This window comes from Astatotilapia calliptera, chromosome 15 (genome assembly GCF_900246225.1).
Source record: "Astatotilapia calliptera chromosome 15, fAstCal1.2, whole genome shotgun sequence".
NCBI lineage: Eukaryota > Metazoa > Chordata > Actinopteri > Cichliformes > Cichlidae > Astatotilapia > Astatotilapia calliptera.
Window position 1 is genome coordinate 19,385,829 of NC_039316.1, and position 26,329 is coordinate 19,412,157.

The 26,329-nt window shown below is 40.2% G+C and overlaps 1 protein-coding gene across 2 annotated transcripts; it reads right to left on the reverse strand.

Moving 5' to 3' along the window:
* Positions 1–56: 56 nt before the first annotated feature.
* Positions 57–26,264, reverse strand: gtf3c2 (general transcription factor IIIC, polypeptide 2, beta). Of its 2 annotated transcripts, none has more exons than XM_026194717.1 (20): positions 25,956–26,264; positions 25,238–25,347; positions 24,320–24,887; positions 23,820–23,926; positions 22,439–22,635; positions 21,970–22,055; positions 21,548–21,625; positions 20,114–20,215; positions 19,610–19,837; positions 19,248–19,359; positions 19,031–19,148; positions 10,671–10,702; positions 10,446–10,575; positions 10,117–10,261; positions 5,993–6,154; positions 4,519–4,597; positions 3,530–3,586; positions 2,982–3,239; positions 2,684–2,791; positions 57–1,870 (listed from the first exon to the last, which is right to left on the reverse strand). In XM_026194717.1, exons 2-20 carry the CDS (start codon positions 25,260–25,262, stop codon positions 1,688–1,690), a joined length of 2,775 nt encoding a protein of 924 aa, XP_026050502.1. In that variant the 5' UTR covers positions 25,263–25,347; positions 25,956–26,264; the 3' UTR covers positions 57–1,687. The 2 variants fall into 2 exon arrangements, with proteins under 2 accessions (XP_026050502.1, XP_026050501.1); XM_026194716.1 differs by having other exon boundaries at positions 3,458–3,586.
* Positions 26,265–26,329: the final 65 nt, after the last annotated feature.

Consider the following 26,329-nt stretch of genomic DNA (forward strand, 5'->3'; position numbering starts at 1 on the left):
ACTGGAGCCACGGTCTTGCTTTATTATAAAATTTATTTTATGTAACATTTCAAAAAAAGCAAAAGCGAGCAGGGAGAAGAACATTTCGATGCTTTTATGAATAAGTTAAAGATAATGTTGTCAGTAATGAAATATGGCCACGGCTGAAATATTATTGTGAAACTGTCACTAAAATTTATAATTAATCAAAAAATGAAGCACACTTTAAAACCCCTAATTTAACTCAGAGGGAAATGTGTCTTTAAAAAAAAGTGATGCCAGTAATTAATTACACCTCACTATTATTTTCTTGTAGACAGTTAAAAATAAATAAAGTTGGAGAAAAACAACAACGGGAAAATGTACACCAGGTAAGAAAAAGATTTAACATTTCTAAGTGTTATATCCTGTAGATACAAAAAATTCAAGTATTTTCCCTAATTAGAGCCTGAGTTGTTTGAACAAGCAAACGCAGCCAAAATTAGCTCCCAGCCTGCTACCGATAACGTGAGAGGCTGATAACAAAATGAGGGAATGCACAAAAAAAAAACCCCTCTCTAAAAACAAAGTCACAAATTAAACAACGCGTGAGAAAGTCTGGAAATATTACAAACACCAGTGGGTTTAACTAATGAAATTACTTATGACGTTCCAGAACACTCTTGCTAGTAAGCCTAAGAAATATTGGCATGACGCACCAATTCTTTGGAAAACAACGCCATCCTCACTTTAAAAAAAATAACGTTTTAAACGTCTTTCAGCTCTCCGTCGCACTGAGAACATGTGCCTTCAAAGAAAAGGTTGCGCTTTCCTGCTGTAACTAACAGGTTGTAAAAGGTCCAACTTTTACTTTGAAGGTGAGCATTCTCCACGTGTCGCGCTTTTCAGTTTCAATGTTGCTTGGAGAACATTTTGCAAGTGTTTGCAGACAATCTGGCGTCTTCCATGTAAACTATGGGCAACTGTTGTAATGTAATCAAAACGACCAAATCAATCACCAGAAGGTTTTTGTTGCAGCACCGTGTTCCTCTTTGCAACCAAATTCATGTGCAAACAACCACTCTCCAACCAGGTGGCGGACACACATTTCATCACTGAAATGGTCTCTAGGCCTGTGTGAGTGAGGGTTATGAAAGGCACTTAACTGTCAACTGCTGCAGTTTTTCTGATGTAGAGAACAGAACTGTCATTATTAGGACTTTTATTATAATTTGATAAGAAGAAAATGGAAAACATGGAAACATTTAATTGCCAGGAAAAATTAAATGGCTTTGAATTCAACAGATTCTGGTTGGGTTTGGTTTACAGAGAGAAAGTCTTGCTTCAGTTTCTCAGGGTCAACGATGACCAAAGATCAAAAGAAAAGCCCCTAAACTGGTCATGAGAGAGTTTTACTTTTGTTAGCTTGCATACTGTAATTATGTCAATTTAAAGTTGAACTTCATTATATACGGAGTGACATTCAGACAATTTGGATATATCTAGCCATGTCTAGATGCTTCAAAACCTGGACCAATTAAACCTGTAGTACCTTCATGGCTTGATGTCATTAGTTTTCGTTGACTGATTTTCAACATATACAAATGTATAAGAATAAAAACGTAATATTCATACATATTTTCATTATTCACAGCTGCGTGTTTCAGAGGTCACTTTTTTGACTGTCTCTTGAGGGAGTACAACCCACCGTAGCAAAGTTAAACTCCTGCTATAGCTGCTCTGTCACCGCTTGGCCCGGCGAGTACAGAGCGTTGAACTGGGCCTGACTCTCACCAATCATCTTCTTCAGATGAGAGTTCATCAGAGCCCTTACACAGTTAAATCTAACCAGTCCAGTCTGACCCCCGGATGCAACCCAGTCGTGGCAGCTCATGTTTGGGTTGAAACGAACCTGAAGAAATGAGAAAAGACAGCTGAGAATATTTCTCGTCTGTGCTCTTCAACCAACAACTGAACATCAGAGGTCAATTTACAGAAGAGCAGATACTGGCATTATTTACAGGCAGAAAAGCAGAGGACCAAGTGTGGATCCCTGAGGGACTCCACATTTAATACAAACAGCTTTCTTTGTGTTCTACTAAGGCGACAGTGGTTTTTATTTATAGGCTAATTTCTTGTTTTCTCTGTCCACAGTGAATGACGCAGCTGTAGCTCTGAGTCAATATCATCACTTCCCCCTGATTTCTTTACAGACGCTTATCCACCCCACTCACCACTATAAATCCTCCTGGTGCACGCCTCCCTATATTTTTTCACTTCTCCTTCCCAAGTTGCCACCCTCCTCTTTCTAATCCATTTATCCCTCTCAGACAAAGAGCCAGTCAAAAACCTTTCCCGTTTTGTTTTGGAGCCTGTCCCAAGAAGTCTCCGTCCATCATTTCATCCCAGAGGGCACAGCGACACCCTCCACTCTGCCTCTCTTAAAATTAAACACATCAAATCCTCAAATGGCTGCTTTCCATCTCCCCCTCCCTCCTTCCATTGAGGGTGACATTTTTCTCATTTAACACATCATTACATTCAGCCCCTTTATAGCTGCCCATCAGAGGAGGAGGCAGAAGAGGGAGGAGGAAGAGGCTATTCTTACAGATCTCACCTCCATTTCCTCTCATTGCACTGTTTATCTTTTCCTGCTTTTTCTCTTTGTGTTGCACTACAGCTGGAGTCTGATGATACCCGCCCTGTGTGTGTGTGTTTCAGATACCTTATATAGAGCAGACAAAGGCATGTCATCCAGGATGATCTTTGCCTTCACTTCTGTGTCTTTCATGCGTTTCCACACAGCTCGCCTCTCGCTTCCTGCAGTGGTCCGCTGAAAGTCAGAGTGTATGATTATTACAGTGTCAGTGTGGTCTTCCTCTTATTTCGTTCTCTATTCTACTATAGCCTTTTTCTCCAGTTTGTCTTTGGCCTACATATATTACTTGAACATTCCTTACTTTTTAATAAATATCTGTTTAATAAAAAACAATGAAACCAAATGAAGATAAAAATTAACCCACAAAATCAAAATCTGTATAGTGGAGGCAGTATTTCTTTGTAGCCTCTTTGTAGGTCTGGAATTTCAGCGGAGGACATTTTCGTCCAATTCTTCCTCCTTCACTGTCGTTCTCATTTCCTGCTTCCTGTGTAGCATCTGGTTCTTCTGTCTCTTCTCCCTGCTGCTCTTCAACTGCGTTTCCTTCCTCTTCCTCTCCTCCCATTTCTTGTTTTTCTCTCTCCGTTGCATCATAAGGCACCATAGATGTGAAGTAGATGGGCTGAAGGGAACAGGTTAATAAAATGGACCGTTAGCTTGTCTCTAAATCTGAGCAATTCTTTCACTGCAACTGGCCACATGTTCAATTCATGTTCTTTGTCTTATTTTCTATGAACACTACCAATTTTATATGACATCTGATATAATGTAAAATGATATTTTTGAAGTAAACATAGGGAAAAATAAAGAGCGATAAAAGTAAAGGAAAAGTAAACTTACAAATCGTCTCTCTATTGTGCGTTTGATGTAAGGAGCAACGTAGCTGATCTGAGGTAACAGAGAGAAAATCACCTCTCCGAAGCTGTCTGCGGTCACCAGACTGTTAATCCACTCGGTGTATGACAGAGACTGCAGGGACGCATAGAAAATGAAATATTAAATCACACAGCACTGCTAAGGAAAAAAAGTTTCTCTCAGTAACTTAGAGCAAATTTCAGACACTCAGGGATAGTTTGAGTAATGAGACTAATTACAGAAGCACAACTAGCCTCGAATGTATCAGTTCCAGTAGTTTTTTTCAACTCACACACAATTAAACCCAAAACACTGCAGCAAAAGGAGGTTTTCAATGATTACAAAGGGTAAAAGAAGGTAGCAGTCTTTATTTTCCTCATCATCAACAAAACGATAAAATACTGTTTTGAATCCATAACTGACACATCCTATACCTTTCCTATTGCTCAATGCCACCTCGCTCTACGCCTGGCCTAAACTATTTAACACCACACTGTTGTGATGGGGGACGTGTTCATTAATCACAATAAAACACGGACTGTAGTTTATTTTAAATCAATTTAATACTAGAGGGCAGCTTTTCTCCCATAAATACTCACTTAAGAAAAAAACGTGGACTAATCCACTGCTGGAGACGGTTCCAAACGAAGGCAAAATGTCCTGACGCTTGGAAAAAAAAAACCTCTGAAACCTACCAGAAAAACTTCTAAAGATTCACATCCTCAGGAGGAAAAAACTGGCTGCAGTGTCAGCAAAGACGAGTGAAATGCAAGACTTGGATTTGACCTTTGAGAGGAATTTCTGACAGTAACAAAACTATGGAATACCTTTATACTCCAGAAGTCTGTGTTGGCCTTAACTACCTTTTATCCATATATATTGAGTAATATTAACATCCTCAAACTTTCTTCATCGTCTCGAAAATGACCGTCGTGCCCCTGATTTAAAGGTTTCCTGAAGTTCAAAGCTATTTTATTTTGTGCTCTGTGACTGAATTATGGGCTGCTGATGACTGAAGAATGGAAGATTACAACAGCTACACTCACCCACACAGTGCCGGACCGGGGAAGTGCAAAGAGCGAGCGCATGTGATGGTCGATGTAATGGACTCCTTGTGAACCTTTCCTAAATTAAAAAAAGAGAGAAAGAACGAGTCATAATGACTTTTTTTATTCTTACTTCAAGACTGCATATGTTGACAGATCGCAGAGGAGAAGTGGGGATGTGGAGCTTGTTAGGAGGCAGGAAGGTCACACTATGGCTAGTGTAAGCTCCACTACCTTTGGAGTTTGAATCACTCTGAAAAGTAAGCATGAACTACGATATTATCTTTGATGCTGAATTTTTGTTTTCAATGCTAAATGCAGCCACTCTGTTCATCTTCCAGACTGTTTCTACTACAGAATTTACAAAGCTGTAACCTGAAGTTCATAATCTTTGGAAGGTGCTGGCCATTTTCCACACTTTAACTTTTTGGGACACAAAAATCACAAGTGAGTATGCCAAATGAAACTCAGTTAGGACACTGATACAGTGGAAAGACTTCTGTAAATAGGAGTTTCATGTGGTGACTTTTAGGTTAGGGCTGACACAGTTAGTCCCATGAGCTAAAAGAGCGTACATGAACCCAGCACCAAACCAGCTCCCACACTCTCACCTCTGTCAGTGCGCCACAGGGCAGCTGTGGCTACAATGTAGCTTGCCATCACCAGTGTGTGAATGTGTGTGTGAATGGGTGGATGACTGAATGTAGTGTAAAGCGCTTTGGGGTCCTTAGGGACTAAGTAAAGCGCTATACAAATACCATTTGTATAGCATTTACCATTTGCTGACCAGGTGAAAATCTCAGGAGAGGCTGAGTACCTGAGGGATGTGCCAGCAGCTGTGGATCCTACTCTTCAGATTCCTTCTGAATTTGAAGAAGCGATTGTGAAGAAGCTCAAGGGAAAAAATGAACTCTGATATTTTCATTCAAGAGAAAGAATTGCTATTAATTTCATTATCAGTGATTGTTTTGGTTCTTATTGTGACAATTTTCGTTTCCATTAGCTGTCAAAGAATTCCTTTCCCAGTACTTTTGTAGTCTTTTTATTTTAAAGTGCACCTTAGGAATCTAGAATCCAAGTGAACAGTGACTGAGACAAATTTTGATTTGATTTCTCAAATCCTTTCCCAAAAAGCTCTGGGGTCTGATCGTGGATGTTCTCTAGTGTAAATGCTAATGTGTCCCTAACAAAGACAGAGGTCAGGGATTTGGCTTTGGTTCACCCTGGAGTCCACTTCTTCAACATACTGTCTCTTTTCTGAGCATGATTAAATACATATAGCACTGTATTGATAGACTTGTGGCTAGACTGCCTCCATGCTTTAATGTTGGACTCACTAACTCTCTAGTATTTGTTCATTTTGGTTTACAACTGTCCAACATATCTTTCAAACCTTAGAGGCAAATACCAGAGATACAATGTAAGTGAGTCAGATGTAAAGTTGTAACAAAGAAACAGAGACAAGCTTTCTTACACCACGGTGCCATTGTCCTGGGCCATCAAAACCCCCGGTGCATTCAGTGGCCAGTTGATTTCATTGGCCAGACAGCGTTTCTGAACCGTGATGGGATCGTAGAGCCTCCTCAGATCCCATGTCTTCACGAAGCGGTCGTCACCTGTCGTCACCAACAGGTATCTAGAAGACAAAAAACAAATGAAAAGTTAAAGACATGTTGACGATGGGAAAACAGACCAGGATGTTCTGTTGGTGGAAAATATAAATAGGCTGAACACAGGGATTTAAATGTGATGCAGTGCTTGAAGTGAAAGTCATTATTCTCTTTACATTGATCAAATCTGACAGCGGCGTCTGCCATAAAACAAATGAAGGCAGAACAATCGATATAGTCGGATTTCTTTTGTAAGACAAAAAATGCTTTATGAATGCGATGACAAAGGAGAAAAAAGACTTTGCAGTGAGAGAAAAAGAAAATACAAAGGTGTTAAAAACCAGAGCAAAGACAAAGAGAGGGGAGATTTGATCTTTTTCAGCATGACTGTGTAATTAAAAAGCAGTGATCCAGACAAGATACGCGTCCTCAGAGTCTCTCTGCTGCCAGCCAGGAGCTTTTTCTCTCTCTGTGGGATTAATCTTGATCATTTATCCACCTTTAATCCAACTTTAGTTTTATCTTTAGAGAAAACTAAAGTCTGTGGTTCAGAAATGAAGAAAATAGTTTAAAAAGTGGAGGAAAACTGGCTGCTATCAAATTAGGTTCACATCTGCTCAAATGAAGGCTGCAGTTGTAGTTTTAATGGAAATACTAATTACCTCAATCATTACATCTGACTACTTGTATTTGCCAGCTGTTTTAAAGCAGTGTTGACTAAAATGGGTCATTAGTTTGTTTTAAGAGGTCACAGCCCCACGAAATGGGCTTTAGCAGGACCATGTGTTTGAAACTATTGTTACCATTATCTCAAATTCTGATCTGAGGTTAAATACACATTTACAAAATGTTCTTTGGCAGTTCTTCAAAAAAGCAAAATTCATGACAAGGCAGAAAATCTTCTGTGAAAGCTTTTACATCACGCCACAATATAAGCCATATTAATCATGCTTTAGGTGAGTCGGCAGGGCTGGATGGGTTTAGAAGGAGATGACGCTGATGACCTCACACTGACCTGTTAGTGGGAAAAATGACATTCTGGACAGTTTTTAATGAAAAACCAATTCTGCTTCATCCCCGATACTGACTTGCAGTGTATATCTGTGAATACTCGTATTAGACACAGGTGATTTCAATAACCTCTCCAGCTCACTCCTATCTGCACATACATCAGCTGACTAACAGAGCACAGAAAAATGATTTCAGGAGACACAGTCCGTAATGGGGCTAAAGTCAAATCCTTAGCTATGACATTTTATTATTTTTTAAATTGGCCATCCCGTTTTCACTTCTGTATCGAGCATTTAAAGTTTACTCACATCAAGAAAGTTGCGAGCAGTTCATCTGAATTATTTCCACCTGTGCTTTAGTTAATTTGGTTAAGTGATTATGTTGGTATACATACTATAAGAAGATCCAGCTTACACAGTGCAGTCCCTCAGATATCACGGGTCTGAGTTAACATGTTAAAGATAAATAAAAGTCAGAAACTAAGAAATCAAACAAAACTAATTCTTAAAATCCACATGAACGATTCTCACATAAGCCCATTATCATCTAGAACCTGTAAACATTCAAGCGTCAGGTTTATGTAACTTTACATACCTTTCAGAGAGCCAGTTGCTGTCATGGTCCTGGGTCGTGTGACCCAGTGTGTTATGCTTAGCCTATTTTGATGTTTATTATTTGTTTAGGTTCTCTAAGGTAGTCCAGCCATTTGTATATATCACCCCTGCATTACGTCTCCCTTGCCCTTTGTGTGTTTATGTCTGTGTGTCTTGTACTGTCAAGTTCATGCTGTCAGTTATGTCACCTCCCCCTGTACTACGTCTCCCCGGTTCATGTCTCATGTTTCCTGTTTTACTTTGAAGGCCTGCATTCACTGTCAGTGTATTCAGTTTTACTCCTCCTGTCCTGTCGTTAAGTTCATGTGTGTCAGCTGCGTTCCCATGTGTGGTCACTTCCCCTGATCATCCCTCATGTGTATTTAGTCTCTGTGTTTCATACAGTCTGCGTCGCGTCGTCTGTGTTCCCACCCTCCGTGTTTCCATGCCTGGTCTGTTGTCTTCCAAGCCATAGCCTCACCATCGTTTGTTCCCAGTTCAGGTTTCTGTTTAGCCACGTTATCCCTGCTGTATTTGTACACCTTGTTTTCAGCCATATTAAAGGCTCGCCTTCTGTTAAAGCTCACTCCCGTCTGCTCACTCGTGTACGCACCTGGGTCCATTACACGCATTCTCCACTCGGTCCGTCACAGCGGACCGTGACAGTTGCATACCTGCAGCTTGCCTATTTCTGGGTGTTTATTTGTTATAAGATATGAAGAATAAATATTGGTGACATGAAAAAACAGCACAAAATGTCCTCCATAAACACTTGAAGTTTTTGAGTCAGTTAACTATTCCAAGCGGGGAGAGTGAACTTTAGATATGAATGGAAAATCACACCAGGCAGTGAGACCTCAGCAAGGCTGCAGCCTGAAGGTCAGCGCATGTTGACTTGCATAGAGCTAATTCAGGTTGCCTTGTCTGAGTGGTGATAAGGACGTGGCTGCTTGCCCGGCCTTGTACCCTACATTCTGAATTAGTGCCTGAATACAATAGAGGCAGGGCTCTACTGCAACTCTCTGCGTCCAAAATTTATCGTCTCGCCTTTAGCTCCGAGTACCAGAGGCGCCAACAAATCGCCTTTTTAATTGGCTGCGAATAACAACTACCAGAGTAAAGTAGATGAAGGAAAAACTGATGAAATAAAGACACAAAGATGGGATCACTGGGTGACTGCAGTATTTTCTTTAAGTTTTACTGAGCTTTGAAATTCTATTGTACTGTTACACAAGCAGTGACCTTTAAAGCTGAAAATAAGGCCAATGTGAAGGTGCTAAAACACTGCAGTCCCTTGCCATGTGACGCTGCCTCAAAAAGTGAGTCAGTTCCCACAGACTCCCGTTAACAGCATTCAACTTTACAGCCCAGTCTAAAATAATGTATTTATTTCCTTTAGATATAATTTCTCCTTTTACAGTAAAAGTACAGCTTTTCTGAATAACTTGTCTAACTGGATACAGGCAAGACTTAAAGTTAGACGTGTGTTTACTTTGACTGACAGCTGTAGCTGGCATCTTGACATCTACTGGATTTGTCTGCCATGTTTGTGCTGCTGGAGCCTTTGCATTATGCAATATGTATATTTGGTGTGGAAGCTGGTCACCTCATAGCATGAAGGTCCTAGGTTCAAATCCAGTGGCCAGCTGGACCCTTTCTGTGTGGAGTCTGCATGTGTGCACACCTGTGTGGATCAGCACACTTGTATTCAAAAGGTTTCTCCATGTAACGATCTGCTAGGGAGTGTGGAGAGTCATAGCTCCGCCCCCCAGGGCATGAAGCAGGTATGGCGGAGTTACAGGCCCCAGACATCCAGAGGCCCCAGAATACGAGGACCCAAGGAGGACCACCACCGGGGCAACCGTGCCACCCTCCTGGGAAGAGCTGAGGAGAGCCCCAAACGAGAGGTCACCCAGCAGCCATGGAGCAGAGGCCAGAGCGGGTTGCAGTGACGTGCCCGCGGGTCTGCCGGCAGCCAGCTGTGCCAGAGAGGCCTGAGGGCACCACACCCCCTGGAAGGGGCCCAGCTGGGCGCCAGGCCCCACCAATCAGCCACCAGGAGTGAGTCGGTACATACATGATGATTGTAAATTTACTGTAGGTGTGAACAGCTGTCTGTCTCTATGAACTAACTCTGTGATAGACTGGTAGCCTGTCCAGGGTCTAGCTTGTAACCTCAACAGTTTATTCTTGGATATAGTTTTTAAGCAAGCATGTCACCTGACAACTTAGTACTCCACCCTCTCGTCCTCATAAGCATGAACTGTTCAGCTATCAAAATTCAATAAAATGCATACGGCATAGAGGCATGACAGATTAAAATCTTGATTTTGAAGTCACAGTGTTTTATTTTGATCCAGAGAGAGTTTTGATATTACGCTCACCTGGAGGCAGGACAGAAGGCCAGGGACCGGACTCCATTGTTGTGAGCAAGGATGCATCTGTAGGGCAGCAGACTCAGCGACCTGTCTGACTCTCGCACACGCAACAGCGCAGACTTCGCTGTCAGATCCCAAAGACCTACTACACCTGGAGAGAGAGTTGAGGAGAGAACAAGAACAAGCGGAAAAGTGAAACTACTGGCATAAAACAGTTCTTTAATCCATAATCTTGACTTATAGTTGAATCAGATCAGCTCAGGACTGCTCCTTTGTTTATTCTCTCAAACAGACAACTAGTTAATCAAGAACATCTGCAAGAAATCAATTCATACCATCATAGAATCCAATAGCCATTATATTGTGTGGTTTGTCAGGAAGCCAATCCATAGACAGGACGAGCCCGCTCATTTCATGGTGAGGGGCTTTGAAGGCGCCCAGCTTCAATGTCACCACTCCTTTAACCTGCAGAAAACAAAGGTCATTTTCATTTATGTCCTGTCTCAACCTAATGGTAGATACACAACATCGACAGGGCTGTGACATTATGAGCATCCTACCTTGTATACTTGAGGTGTTTCAATGCCTTTACCTGTGAAAACACATAAAAATCAACTTCTTTAATACCCAGAGATTTTTTGCTAACTGTTTTTAAAAAGTTTCATTTTTTTAAACAAATGATTCACTTTGATGCACAGGTAGCATGTACCTTTACTGTACATGGACCCATCATATTTCTGTCATGTAACCCAACTCAAAGTTCCACTCTGCTATCTGAAATGAACCCTGACAGCTACAGTAATGGTTTACTGATGACAATAACATGAAAACTACAGAAATTCACACAGTGAGCATAATGCAGGCAACAAAAATCCTGAATGTAGTGCTGGATGTCCCTTGAAGATTTTTCTGTAAGCAGTGAGAATAACAGGCTCAGCTAAACATCGACGGCCCTGACTCGGCTGTCTTCAATCTGAGACGCGTTCACTTAGTGTCAGATGTAATTAAAGCTCAGCTGCAGAGCTGTGATGTTACATGTCAAGAAGCCCATTTCTAACGTGTTAATATTCTGACATTTTGGGACAGATTTTCTAACAAGCTATGCCAGAATAAAACCCTCTTTAGGTATTAAAAACGTCTCTGTCAGGATTTACCAAAGAGTCGTAGTATTAACTGAAAGGTGTAGGCGTGGTTACTGCCGTTTGGCTCTCATTATTGCACTGTGCATTTGCAGGACTTTCCCTTTCAGAGGGTTAAAAATATTTAAGTTAATTGTAAGCTTTTTCTTTCCTTTTTTTTATTTTGTGCACAATGCTGCTGTTACAGTTGCTGCTAGGAGCTTTAATTTATTTGGACTGACTGAGAGAGATGTTAACAGACTGAGTGCATTACTAGTGGAAGCCCACTCTTGGCAGATTGTGTTGGCCATTATTGAAATGATGCGTTTCAGTTTATAAATTAGCACATTGACGGTACATCACCTGCAGAACTTTCCCATCACTGCATGTTGCAATTTTTTCCCACATAGTAAATATGGCCCTTTGAATGCAAATCTCACCATTATCATAGAGCAATGCCAAATGATATTTTACATGCATAAAAGGCTACAGGCTATATACAGTATGAGCAAAAGGAATTGACTCTGTTATAAAGAGTTCACTGAGAGGTGTAGCAGGAGTACAAAAGCAGCACATTTTTACCCTCACCATGTTTTTGCTATACTACGTGCCAGCATATTTAGTGTTGGTAATGTACCTTTAGCTTGTTAGCTAGCTTTTCATACAGATTAACAGGAATCCTGACATAACTAGAAGTACAGACAGAAGGTCTTGTATTCAATTCAAGGATGTAAGAGGGCTGATGAAGCCTTTCACTGCTATCATAGGGCGAGAGGCAAGGTAGGCTCAGTCACAGGACTAATACAGAAAGATGCTACGGCCATCACCTATTAACACCACATAGGTGTTTTTTTTTAACTATGGTAGAACATACAAACTTCAGCCACAGACTCAACTCGAACCCAGGACCTTGTTACTGTGAGACTATACTGCTAACCATCACACCACCCTTAAATAACCTTAAAGGTGGAAAAAATATATCTTACAGTCAAGAGGATTTGCACATTTATAAGACCCAAACAGATAACGGATAAACTTTACGAAATGACTGGATATTTAGTTTGGCAGAAACTCTCCTATCTGTGTTTAGGCAGTCGCTGTGTTTAAAAGCGAAAAACAGAAACACGGTGTCAGACTTTTCCAGATCATTAATTTTCTCTCCTCCTCCAGTTTAGATTACTGAGAGTTTAGATTAATAGTGTCTTCTTCGCTGTTCCACTCCCTCCATCACCTCACCTCTGCCTCAGAAAAATACACAATAATATTTTATATAAACCTTGTTGTAAATCAACTCTTGTTCTTTTGGCCCTCCAGATCATCAGTGAGTGATTATTCAATATGATGTCATATGTCTGACTAGGGTGTAGCAGAAGTTTGAGAAGGCTGGTCTGACAGCGTGAGGGTGATAAGTTTTAACCTTCTGGGACATAATTGGCTCTCTATAATTGTGAAAATCACATCAGTCACATTAAAACAACCTCACATTGTGCAGCCTTCTACCAGCTCGGCATGCAGCAGTGTTTACTCACTTTTCTTGTGAACAGTTTTAATGTTGTGAATAATTCATTCCTTCATTTTCTGCAATTTAAAGTCTGGATCGCAGGAGTAGCTGTACCACCAGAAATGTCCTGACCTCCCTCTAACTAACTAACTATAGATTTTCCTTCTATAATTCCAAGGCTACCGTGACCTGGGGGTACCTCCGGGGTGTCCTTTTTGTTAAACATGCCCAAAACACCAAAGCAGGTATCCTAGTCAGCTGCTCAGACTGACCAGCAGCCCCTTACTTTATCTCTAAGGCTCAGATCTTTTGAATCACAGTTAAATAGCTGCCGTCATTTGTTTTAACACAAACTTCAGAGTTACTAATGTTGCAAAAAGAGAAAGTATTATAATGAGCTGTGATGACAGATATTCCCATATGGTGAATGATTAGACTGTATCAGTTTTTTCCCTTTTCTTAATCAACATTTTCACATACTTAGCTTTATAATTATCACATAATTTCCTCCTCAAGATCCACTGCACAAAGCACTTAAGAGTTTGACTAACTCTGGTTTTGACTATGGTGCAATTAATAATGATTATCTTAAAAATTTTCACCTGATAAACAAAGAGATAAAGGCTGACTGAGTGACTGTGTCTAACCGGTCAGCTGTGTTAGCTGAGCAGAAACAGGAGCAGCCACAGACAGAGCTTAAAGACAGTAAAATATGCCGCTGAGGATAAATGGTGGTTAGTCTGTTGTAAGGAGATAAACAGTGTCGATGCTGACGAGAGTCAACTGAAAGGGGAAAAAGAAATGTGTGGTGGTGTCCATGTTTTCTGACATTGCCAACTCAGTGAATCTTATTTATATGAAATGTTCCAACTTGCTTTATATTAATTAAAGAACAATATTAAGACTGGACTCTTTAAAAATTTCTAACCTAGTTTTAGAAGCATTCATCTTTAATTTAAAAAAATTACAGTATTTTGCAATTTTGCACACTTTAACTTGGCCTCTGTGTGACCTCCTCCATCTTCTTCCCTGTCCAGTCTCAAGTAAGTCCTTGATGACTGACAGAGTAAGGATACAAGAAGTGTCATCTAGTAGGCCTAAAATTCATAGCTTCCAACACTAACAACTGGCTCGGTGATGCATCTTCTTTGTCATTTCAATTATAGATCCTTGTCTGATGGAGAATGGTGCTGTAAATTATGTGCGTACACTACCCCCTCCTTCAAAACCTCCAGCCACCCCCCGCCCTCCAATTCTGGAGCTTTAACAGCCTCCTCCTCTCATTCACGCGCTCATTCATTCTGGTGACTGGATACACAAAAGCCATTTATAATTATCTGTTGCAAACAGCACTAAGGGGTCAGGATGAACACACACACACACACACACACACACACACACACACACACACACACACACACACACACACACACACACACACACACACACACACACAGTTTTAACCCTGTCCAAAGCAATTTCACCTTCAACCCTTGCAGCCGATATAGAAAGATTATATTATATTATATCCACTTTTGGTCCCGTAAGCTAGGATAACTAATCTGCATTCAGTCGGTGCTCGACATGTCAGCCTCAAAGAAGCTATTAAGAAATTCTCTGGTATTTTTTCACTTGGTTAAATGTACCTCTCCATGTCGTCCCCGCCTCACTGCAGGCACAGCAGCATAAAAGTGACACTTTGCCTTTGAAAAACAGTCGCGCTGATGTTAGCCATTTTTCTACTTAAAATAAATTTAATGTCAGGGAAAAAAACGACCACATGTGACAGCAAAATTATTAGTGAAAAACCTGCAAGAAATGTTAGACTGCTGCTTACAATCACACGATTAAATGAATAATTGTCAATGCTTCAGGACTGTGGTGCTGCAGTTGCTGTTAGCAAAGGTGATGGTCACTGAGAAAAAACTGAACAGAGATAATATGACCAAATTATGCTTTTTATCTTTATGAAGGAAGTGCAGTATCAGAGAAAAACAGTATGTGCTTTTACGGCTTGAACAGGAGTTTACTTGTGAGACATATGGTGTGTGATTTTAATATTGACTCATCTTAGTCTGTTTAGCATTTAAGTTGGGGCAGATTTCGCAGCTTACAAAATAGCGCTATTATAACCTTGTGAGTGCTGTTAAGAAAAGAAAAATGAAGGTACTGTCCCACTTGAATGTCTATTCTTTTTATTCTCAAGACCGAGGTAACATCACTTTCATATAAACATTCAGTTTGTTCTTTTGAAAATGTTGGCGCCAAGTGACAGGAACAAACAGTCTTTAAGCTGTCATATTCTACATGCACATCTCTGAACCTCACTTATGTCCAGTTCCACAAATCTATGACACTATGAGCATAGTGCATGTAACAGTCCAGAGTATTCACAGCATGCCACCCAATGGCTCCACTTATGGAGCACTTTTCCCAAAACTAAACATAAAATCAAATCTGAGATGAGATCTCCTCTTGTGTGCTTTATGTGAGAAAAATCAAATAAATGACAGTTACCTGATTCTGCTGACAACCTTTCAAACCAGGTTTACCTTCAGAAGGAACCTTTCTGGAGACCTACACTATAACACATGTGTACATTTATTAAAGATATATTTGATATTAATTGACAGGTATACAACTGCAGGTATGGCCATGCAGCTGTAAGGCCCAACTTTCCACAGAAATTAGTTCCAATTCCCTCTTCTGCATTTATGCTACTGCTTCTTCCAGATAAGAAAACACACTGAGGTTCTGTTATATCGCTCAAATAAGATATGCAGCCAGGCTGTGCTAGAGGCCTCCACAGATGCCACACAAAGTTCAATATTACATTGGCTTTACTAAACCAAATAGGTCACATGTCTATAGTTATCAGCTCCATGAACTCAGATTTTTCCAATCTAAGTATGCTAAAATAAAAAGGTTGATTTTGGCACTAGGTAGCCAATTGCAAACAAGTACAGATTACGTGTAGCATATTTCTCCTCAGGTCATCAAACTTCAGCAAAGCTATACAGGATTATAAAGATTCTGATCATCTCCTAGTCTTCCTTAATAGGGTTTGTGGCAACATTAAGACATTCATTACATTAAAAAATATTGAAGGAAAACAAATGTTACGATTGCTGTATTTATGAAAATTTCTCAGTGTAAGCTAAACAAGCTTTTGCAGTAGTAGTTTGTGTGTGCAGCCATCTTCAAATGTGGGTATTCAGTAACCTTTCAATCCAATAACTATAACCTCTGGTTGCAAGCAGGGGGCTGATGGAGTAGCCCTCTGGAAACTGAGCCCAATGATCCATGGCTACAAAACAGAATGGAAACTCGAGTCCACGAGGGAATGAGAAAAAATTAAGACCAGAAATGTCGGGTCTCATTTATCTTTTTATGTCCAAACTGAGGCATTTGAAATACTTCTTAATTTCAAAACCAAACCATGTGTAATACAGTGCACATAATGTTATAATGATCAGAGTACAGGCAGTTGTACGGTCACCTATGCAAGCCATTACTGGTGAGATGGAAAACTGAATCATAAAAAGGCCCAACTCCAGGAACCCTTTTGAAGAATTCTCAAGCTGTGGCCATGATGTAGGCTTCATACTTTTACCCAGTCATGGCTTCCAAGTCCAAAAATATGATGCAAAATTATTTTATTTAGTCCTTTTAATTAATGTTAATGTAGAAGAATTTAATGTGCATGTCTTTCAGTGGAGAGATCAGGTGATTTAAAGGGGACCTAATGTGCTTTATTTCATATATGGTGTTAATGTGGTGGATATTCATATCAAACATGGCAACATTTTCAGATAACGAAGTGAAAGTATCAAAGTAGCTGTCCCTATGAGCCCAAAGCTTCTGTTACACTGTGGAACTGGGAAGACATGTCCTACAAGATAAGCTTTAATGGGATCTAAAAAGGTTGCGTCCACTGAGATGTAACACAAAAATGTGCGTATTTATATGTAAGGTGTATGCTATACTCATGATCTCACAATGGTGTTTTGTTCAATCAGATTAGCCTGAACCGCTTTGAGGATACTGACTGATAAACACACTCACATGCAGACATAACTGGGTTTCTCTCTATGGTGGATGTGGCAGATAAGTTCGTCATTAATCTCGTTTGTATTGTCTTCTATCAGCAGAGCCCCAGAGGCGACTGACAGCGCAGTGATCTGAATAGACTGGACCACAGGCTCCTCCATCCATAATGTCATCATGTACTTACACTGTTGGACAGTGTTCTGTGTGTGTTCTGTGGCCATTGTGAAAGCTGCATGAGGCTGGTTTCTTGTGGATACTGTTGCTTTGTCAAACACAAGCTCTACCACGTTTAATGAGGGTCACGTCTGATATGATGGATAAGGTGCTATTTGATTGATTACATACTCGTGCTTGAGTTCATCAGGCTGTGTTTAAATGTGTGTAACGGACTACAGCTGCAAGTTCTCATTAGCTATTTGTTCAATAGAAAATTAATTGGCACCTACTTTGATCCTTTTTTGGCAAGCTGTCAAATATTCAGTGGCTTGTGGTTCCTTGTTGTGAGGTTTGCATTATTTTTACTGACAAATCTGAGCTTGACAAAGATGGAAATGCCATTTTTTTTCTTTTCTTTTTACACACAGGGCAGGACACCTTTGTCTTGCAAATAGAAAACCTGTATGGGGCTCATGTAGACAAGCCCATGTGGGACCCACAGCAGTTTTGCCTTTTTGAGTCTCTATGAGGATTTTCTGTTGGCAACCCAACCATAGTGGGGTGAGTGAAAACTCATATCGGGGCTCCAAAGAGCAAGACTGCTGTGGGCCCTGTGTCTTTGCCCTGCCCTGCATGTTTACTGGCACATTGCTTATAGTAGGGAAACAACATACAGGGAAATTTGACTGTTGTGGAGATGATGAACCCACAGAACACGTGTTATTACACTGTCAGAAATATGAGACTGATTTAGTCAATATTCTGGATCTTAGTGATACACTGCAAAAGAACTCAAGAAGTGACGATAAAGATAATTAATTACTAAGATAAATAATATATTTTCACAAATTCTTTGACTTTGCTTGGTGAGAAAATGTTTACTTTCTTTTACCACAATGCTACTAAAACAGATCTGCAATACAAAGCAAGTTCAAAATAACCAGGATAGATTTTTATTACCTGGCATCACTAAGCCTAGCAGCTGCAATCATGTAGGTCACGTGACATTTTCCTGTGAGCATATTATTGAATGAAAGAGCTGAGATTGGTACGACGGGAATATTACCCAACACAAACAACATACTATGACTGTACATTTGATTAAACTCATCCAAAGCCAGGAGGGTGGAGGAAAAAAAAACTTTCAGTAATTAAGGATCAGGTTGATGGGATTAATGTGTTACTCCGAAGCCTTTTTTTTATAATTTTAAGGTCTAACATTTTAAGCGACAACACTGGTGGCATTTAATGGTCTAAGGAGCAACTACAGGAAAAAGTGTAAACACAAAACTTAAACCTGTAGGGTTACTTGGAAATCTTATATTAGATCTAGAATGAGCTACAAGAATTTGGTTCTTTAATGACTGTTTTTATATGACTATTTGAGTTTATAAAGACAAACAGAAAAATTAGATGCTTTGAAACTGCTTTCAGCCAAAAGGCACAAGTTTCTCAGGAAAAGGGTCCAGACTCACTCGAAAATCCTGTGATATCATGAAACAATTGTGCCAATATTATCCAAATAAACTAGCCAGCAGGTGGTGGGTTTATATGTTCACCTGTTATCAGGAGCAGGTCAGGTCTACAGGACAAGATACCACGGGGAGTCACCTTTATCAAACTGAAAACTCACAGAGGAAGCTTCAACTTCAGGTTTAATCCTGAGCCCTGAATTCTGTTTCACAGTACAGGCCTTAGAGCTTTACTGTGATCACAAACAATCCAAGGGCTGCATGGTGCATCCAAAGACAGCGTTTACATGCCAAACCTTCTGATTTGGCGTGCGAAGAAAGAAAATGAGCTAAGCTAATTCATAAATAAACAGGTATAAAGACATCCAGTGTTTTTATAGTGATGCGCTGATCTATAAACCACCAGTAACGCACTGCTTCAGTGCATCCCTATGTCCTCATAGGATACAGGAGAAAATAGACACCCAACATGCTGACTTCAGACTTTAGAAAGCTAACAGTGCCCTCTGCTGAACACAGGACACGCTTCATTTTTACAAGTAAAATACTTTAGATGGAGCAGTTATAAATGCTGCAAAAAAAAATGTGTAGGGGAAATCACAGCGAGTTATGATCAGTCTTACCAGAGTTTGGCTGAGTGATGTTGGAGTGCAGAGCATCAGGGTGGGGTATGCTATAAATGGTAACCACCCCGGTGGAGGTGGCCACTGCCAGAAGACCCAGTCTGGGTAAGAATGGAGCCTTCAGTGTGAGGGATTGATACCACGTTAGGATGTTATAAGATTTCATCATTTCAATATCAGCTAAAAGCTAAGACACTTCATAGGAAAAACACCTTACCTTTCTGGCACAGGTGGGAAGCTCCCAGCCGCCAGCAGGACACCACTTCAGATGCCAGACGAAGCCCTTATCCTGGGCCAAACTATAGACCACAACTGGCTTGGAGTCTGGTCTGTTTGGACAGAGGTGAAAGAAAAGAGAACATAATATAAAAAGGCTGAAGTTTCAAAGACAAATTTCTTATAAGTTCTGGGAACATCTCACTGCCATCTATGATGTAGACAGTTTGTTTACAGAGGACTATTGGACTTTTTCTGGAAGTAGTTCAAACTAGTCAATCAGTCAAGAGACTGACAGACAATAAGCTTTTATAATATAATATTTTTATCAGTGATTTCCCACTCTGCACATTTCATTTGTACCTGTTGCCATACTTCAGTTTGCCCACATCCCACAGCTGAATGAGTCCAGTTCCTGTGGATGTTTTGTTGACGTAGTGAAAATCATCCATGCGTTGATGACAGGACAGAGCGATGTACTGGGTAGCAGGAGCACCATCAGGTGTTGGACACCACTCCAGAGCCCACACTGGTCCACCTGCATACAGCATCATGTCCCAGCGTTCTGGGTGAGGGGGAATAGATTCGAACCTGCCAGTTAACAGAAAAAAATGAAAACAAAAAAGACACCAAATGCTTTATTCCCCCTCGCCTACAAAAGCCACCAAAAAATCTGCACCATGTAGAACAAACTGCAAATGATCACAATTACATATTTTTATAGGTATGAGTTTTACTAACAAACAAATACAAAAAAGAGGTTTTCTTTGGAAATGTATTAGCAGCAGTTATGTCTCAATCGAACTGTTCTTGACATATCTGAGGGAAATCATCAACCGGGGGTAACTACACCGCGATCACTGTCACCTTTTGAGTCTTTGCAGAGGTGCTTCCTCCTTGTTGAGTCCTTCCCTGGACACTTTGAAAGCAGCTGAGCGAGGCGTCTGAGGCAGATATTTCTCCAAATCACTAAATGAAAGCAGAACACACAGACTTTTAATAACTTTTGTGCATATCAGCCAGAATAACACGTCCCTTGTCCAGCTCCCTTTATGAAGCCACCAGACCAGCGCAGGTACATAGTCCTGCGATGGCTCTTCTTTATTCACTAGACTGGCTTCTTCTTGGAGCCACACTTTTCAGACATCATCTCAGCAACCCCTCCTGGCAGTTCCTTTGTTTTTTTATTGTTTAACCCTTTATTTATCAAGTGCTTTTTAAATGACCAGAATTCTCTTAGCGATATTGTTTGAGACAAAATTCAAATTGTTTCAGAAAGAAACGATGACAAGCTTTTGGGGGGAAATCAGTGTATAAAAAAAATCAGCTCCGCCTAAATGTTACCACTTTTACTCACATGACCTTACTTTTCACTCATTATAGGCTAGTGAGAAAATAAAAATTGTTCCTGAAAGATGAGAATTATTTTGTCATTTTACAGCCAAAATGACAAAATAAGTCCATTAGGCCTGTTTGAATCCCAGTTGATTAAGGGTTAATTAGGATAAAGTATCAGATTTGGATGACTCCTTACTATTGTTCCTATGTAGTTTAAAAGCCTTATTTGAACTAATGAATGGATATAATGCAACTATGAGGGCAGGATGGTGGTGTGGTAGTTAGCACTGTTGCCTCACAGCTGGAAGGTCCTGGGTTCAAATCCACAGTTTGGGGCCTTTTTTGTTCACACCAGTCTCAGCCCACAATTCAAAGATATGGGAAATTTTAAATGTGACTTTGAGTCTCTCTGTGTTGTTCCTGCCAAGAGTATAAAATAGTCTGAACCTCATTGGGTTACTTGAAAGCATATACAGCATATCTCATTGCATGACCATGTGACAACTGATTGATTCAGTAATGTGACTAAAGGCAGGTGACACTCTGGTTAACAGGTCATCTTAAATTGATCCTAGGTGTGCATGGCTGTCTGTGTCTGTCTGGCCCTGTGATTGAGTGGTGACCTGTCCAAGGTGCAGCCTGTCTTTGCCACTGTCAGCTGGCAGAGGCTCCTGCCCACCTTCAGTCAAAAAAAGTGGACAGATGTCCCAACACAAACTAAATAACTAAGCATCTAATGAAACAGTCAGATAAACACAATTGCAGCTAAGACTTTCTGGTATGACTTTTGTGTTAGAATTTCAGTGAATAAAATAAAAAAACATTCAAAGTTACTTGGTAAAGAGTGTTGGGTACGGTCGTTGTAACACAGAAAATAAAAAGGTATATCCAAATAAAACTTAATGAGTTATTCAATTAAAACTGGATTCGACTGTATTAAACGAACAAAGCAACAGAAACTACCTTTGTGGGACAGGAACCCAATCCCTGGTGGAGGGCACCCACTCTGGAAACACCCAGCTGCTGTAGTGCTCTTCCCGACTGCAAGCACAAACATCAACAAACACATTGTTAAATAAACAAACAAACAAGCAAGCAGTTAGTCAGTCTGAGACTTACTTATTCAAAATGCTGAAAAAACCTCAACAAAATCAACCAAAAAAGGTGAAGTTTTGTAAGCTGAAATTTTGAGATAACCCAAAATTTGACTTTAAGAAGCTTTCAAAATAAAGGGTTTGAATGTTCAAATATTCCAGTGTCGTTTGCACTTCAAGACTCATTGTGTATGTCGTCACAAAAACTGATGTATGAACTAACAGCAAAAGGACAATGTTCACTGGTACTTCACGAAAACAAATCATTACTGTTAACTGACTGCGACTTACAATTTCTTGGTGGTCTTTGCACTCTCCAAAGCAGTTTTCATGATAGGGGTGTTAAGTCCATTTTGGGCTTTGACGAACGAGCATGTCTGCAGGACAGAAGGAGACAGGATGAACTCATTATGCACATGTTCTTCCTTCTTTTCTATGCAGCTGCATTAAACTTAGAAATTAAAATGTTCTGGTCATTTTAATCAATAATGGTTTGCACTTTGGTTTAGTCTCAGAAAAACGCAGAATCTGATGATTTATGTTTGATATAAAGTGCTCATTATAATGACTCATATTTATAAGCCCAGGTTGGTATTGACAAATCACAACAGTTTAACTTTTAATTACCATCATCAAGCAGATTCATCTTTCTGTATTAGACTGATATGGAGATACCGTACTGAAGTAATGTACCCTAGTGCACTGCATGAGGTCATAACCAGTAACTGTGCCATCAAGTTAAAATGAGAAAACCACTGACGTTGTTATTGTTGACGTAATAAACTGGAGGATTTTTTCCACGTTTGTCACAATTGGAGTCGAGGTCTGAGTCATATGCAGCTTCTTCGTCATCATCCTCCAGCTCCTCTGCATCCTCCTCTTCATCATTATCTGGCACAAAGTCTTCGTCTTCTGCTGCATCACTGTCAGGATGTTTCCTCTTTTTGCCTTTACCCACTGCAGGAATAGAACGAGGGATTTAAGTTACGGTGCACAGAGATCTTTACTGATATTGGCAGAAGAAGGAATTTTTCTGCACTGCTATATGAAATTTTACACTGCATGTAACTTGTGAGATTGCAAAACACAACTAACAACTGACATGAAATGCAATGTTGACACAACACTCTAAACAAGTTCAGACAAGTTCATTAATATAATTACATCTATGCCAGTTAGTCAACTCCTGCCGTTTGAAGTGCGGCCCATTTTCAGACGGGAGACACGTCTACAGGTCTTAGGTCTTAGGCTACGTTCACACTGCAGGTCTTAATGCTCAATTCCGATTTTTTGATCAAATCTGATTTTTTTGTCTGCTTGTTCACACTACAAATAAAATGTGATAGCAAACGCGCTCTAGTGTGAACCCACAAAGCGGCGCAAAAGAAGATGTCACACACAACATGCTCTGTTTAGACCCAGACCAAACAGTACTGCTTGACTGATGGCCCTTAATATAAAGACTTGTTTCGGACTTTACGTTCCCCAATTTTGCTTTAAGTTATTTTGTTATTTACATATGGCCTAATAGTTATCCTTATTGCTGTTTCAGAGAGGAGCGGTGCTTCAAAGGATAGTTGCAGATTTCTGTGAGAATCTGCAGATTATTCAGTATAAATAAAATGTTTACGTTGTCTTCCCAACAGTTTCACTGACATCTACACTGGACGGCCAGGAAGCGTTCACGATGTCTTCTCCGGCGCAGATAATTGGCGTCTGTCTTGTGTCAGTGACGTAAGAGACGGATTTAATGCGACATGACCGTTCAGAGAGCAGTTGCTTTCTAAAACATCAGATATGTATCGGATTCAATACCACATACAAAAGTGACCCAGGTCGGATTTGAAAATATCGGATTTGTGTCGTTCACACTGTCATACCATGATCGGATATGGGTCACATAGGGTCAAAAAAATCGGATTTGATGCGCTTTCGCCTGCAGTGTGAACGTAGAATTAGAGTGGTAGCAACCTCACTTAACTCTGTAAGAAATAGGTAAAAAGATGAATAGAATAGAATTCAACTTTATTGTCATTGCACATGTCACAAGTACAAGGCAACGAAATGCAGAAACTGTCTGAGGTAATGCTTAGCTGTGATTGGTGCCCTGGGGAAGAGAGACGGCGAGACTTTCACTGTACCTTTGCTTGCTTTGGGAGTTTTCTGTTCTGATCCAGTATCTTCGCTTCCTGGCTCATCAGTTTGCCCAAATAAGTCTTTTGCCAAATTGTGGAGGTACTTCAACGCCCTGGAAGATTGAGGTTACATTATTTTTGAATGCCTATATTACCATTTATATGAAAAAAATGGCTTTAAAAATGTTTTAAAGACAGAAAATTTATTATTTTACAATTAGCAATGTATGCTTTTATATAGCTACATAGATGCATGTAATTAATGCGGGGATAAGTGTACATGTAACCAAAAAATGAAAGTCTGATTGTTAGGGTGTAATTATCACAAAACTAATAGTGAAAGTAACTATCACCAAAGTCTGGAGTCACAGTTCAGACTTCCTGTGTTTCAACTGATGATGTCTGATGTAAAAATGATTTAACAAAAAAAAAAAGAAAAAAAAAAGGTGACGGTGTTTAGCGTCATTTAACCTATGCGACAGCTCAGTACTGTAGGCGTATCTTACGCTTTGGCAGCTCCTCTCCGCCGCCGGCCACCTTGTCCAGTCTCCTCCTCAGGTTCCTCTGCATCCTTTTCTTTAATAACTGGCTTCACTTGTTGTACATACTGCTTCTTTACATACTTCCTCTTTGGCTTTGGCGTCCCATTCTCCTGCTGCACCGTATCTTTAACAACACCCTCTCCATCTATAAGGTCTACATTGGCATTGCTACATTTTTTTGCAGGGGTTTTCTTAGCAGGAGTCCTTTTTGACTGAGTTTTCTTGCCTCTCAGTGGTTCATCAGCCACTTCTGCTGTAGTTTGTCCATCACACTCTGTAGGTGTTTTATCTTTTTTTTCATTTTCTCCATCTGGAGTGTCCTGTGCGGCAGCCTTGGATTTTCTACTCTTTGTCGGAGTCTTCTGAGAAGCTGCTCTTCTCCTTCCTGAGCTCTTTCTAGGTGTTTTGGGTGAAAGGTGTTCATTCGTTTTGTCATCAGTTTCATAATCCAGATATTTGGGATTTTTCTTTCGTTGTCGTCCTTTTGAGCTGAATATTAAATCTGCACCCTCCTCCAATGGCTTCTCTTGCCCTGCAAGAAATGTGACATTATCGTTCCACTGAATGATGTAAAATTGGGTTAATGTGACTGGAAAGTCATTGCCTGGTCAACATTTCCGGTTTGGTAGTGCTGGATTCCATCTGTTAGCTGAACATGCATAATATGAAATCAAGTTCCAGCAGTGCTGCTGTGCTAGACAGGAATGAAAACTAATAATAGAAGAACAAGGTGTGAATAGCTCTTAAAAATAAAGTTTGAAAAAATCCTGAAATATTATTTTCTCATCCTCTGTAATCTTAAAATAGATGACACCCCTGGATTAGACCATTTAGAACATGTTCCTAATTTGAAGTACCTCTTAAATCTCAAGTTTGACAAACCTTGTGCAGATTCAGTGGGCTCCATATGCTCTGGGTTTCTGATTCTGTGGTTCTTCTTTTAGGTGCCTCCTCATGTGTAGAGCCAGTTCCTTCTCAGTGTAGCTTTGCAGCTGCACAGACAGAAAAAGAAATAATGTATTACTTAATGTATAAAATAACTGTCCACTACTGCAATATTTAATCAAAATAGCTGTTTCTTCCTGCAGTTTGGAGTTGTACAATGGACGAATGAAAGTCAAAACAGATATGGCTTTTCAGTTTTTAAACAACCGTATAGACTTCTAACGACACTAAAATAATTACAGTGCAAAAATTGAGTCAGGGAGCCGGTGTTTTCTACCGATATCAAGTCGATAAGCCGCTGTCTACAACCTACACACCAAACCTCATTCAATAATGTGACAGTTTGACTCTCTCTTCCCTACTCACAGTGAAGACGTAAAATATACACACCGATACTTAAGGCATTTAATGGTTAAGGCCACACGTCAATTCGGCATATGTTTTCAATGTAAAAATATAAAACATCAAGTTATTTAAGAGATACACATATGTCACTAGTTTTTAAAACGAGTCACATTGTCTTAGTTAGCCATGCTATTGAGCTAACACATTGCTAATGCTAACTGGATATAGTAGCAGTCAAGTGTATCATAATATATTATAATATACTTAAAAATCGGCCTCTAACCGGATAGTAGCACGTTTAAAAACTCACCATGTGTAGTGTTACGGTTTCCTCCTCGGTGGCGGAGGCTGAAACACCTCGTTCAGAACACGGGAAGCTAGAGTCCAGCCACCCGGGATCGAATCCCAACCTCAACCACCAGAAACCACGACATGTAAAGTCACCGGAGCTTACCGGGACACAGCCGTCATAAAAATCATGCCGTTAATTTTTTCAAGGAGGGCAAACTACAAACATTTTCACAGTTGTTTACACCGAGTCAGGGAGCTTTCCGCTTTCCTTACGTCAGACCGCCATGTCACTGTGCAAGCACGGAGGGTCACACCGCCCCCTATCAGCAGAGAGGGAAATTACACTGATTTGATTGTACAGTGGCGGAGTTCCACGCTGCCTTAGGAGGTGGA

Bases quoted from the DNA above. Each gene is read 5' to 3' on its own strand.
- gtf3c2 (XM_026194716.1), bottom strand. From the start codon at position 25,262: ATGGAGCCCACTGAATCTGCACAAG. The intron at 10,703-19,030 runs GTAAGACTGATC...GTGTTTTCACAG, and splicing joins CATCACTCAGCCAAACTCTG to GTAAAGGCATTGAAACACCT. The intron at 4,598-5,992 runs GTAAGAAAGCTT...TTTTTAATTTAG, and splicing joins CAGGACAATGGCACCGTGGT to GAAAGGTTCACAAGGAGTCC.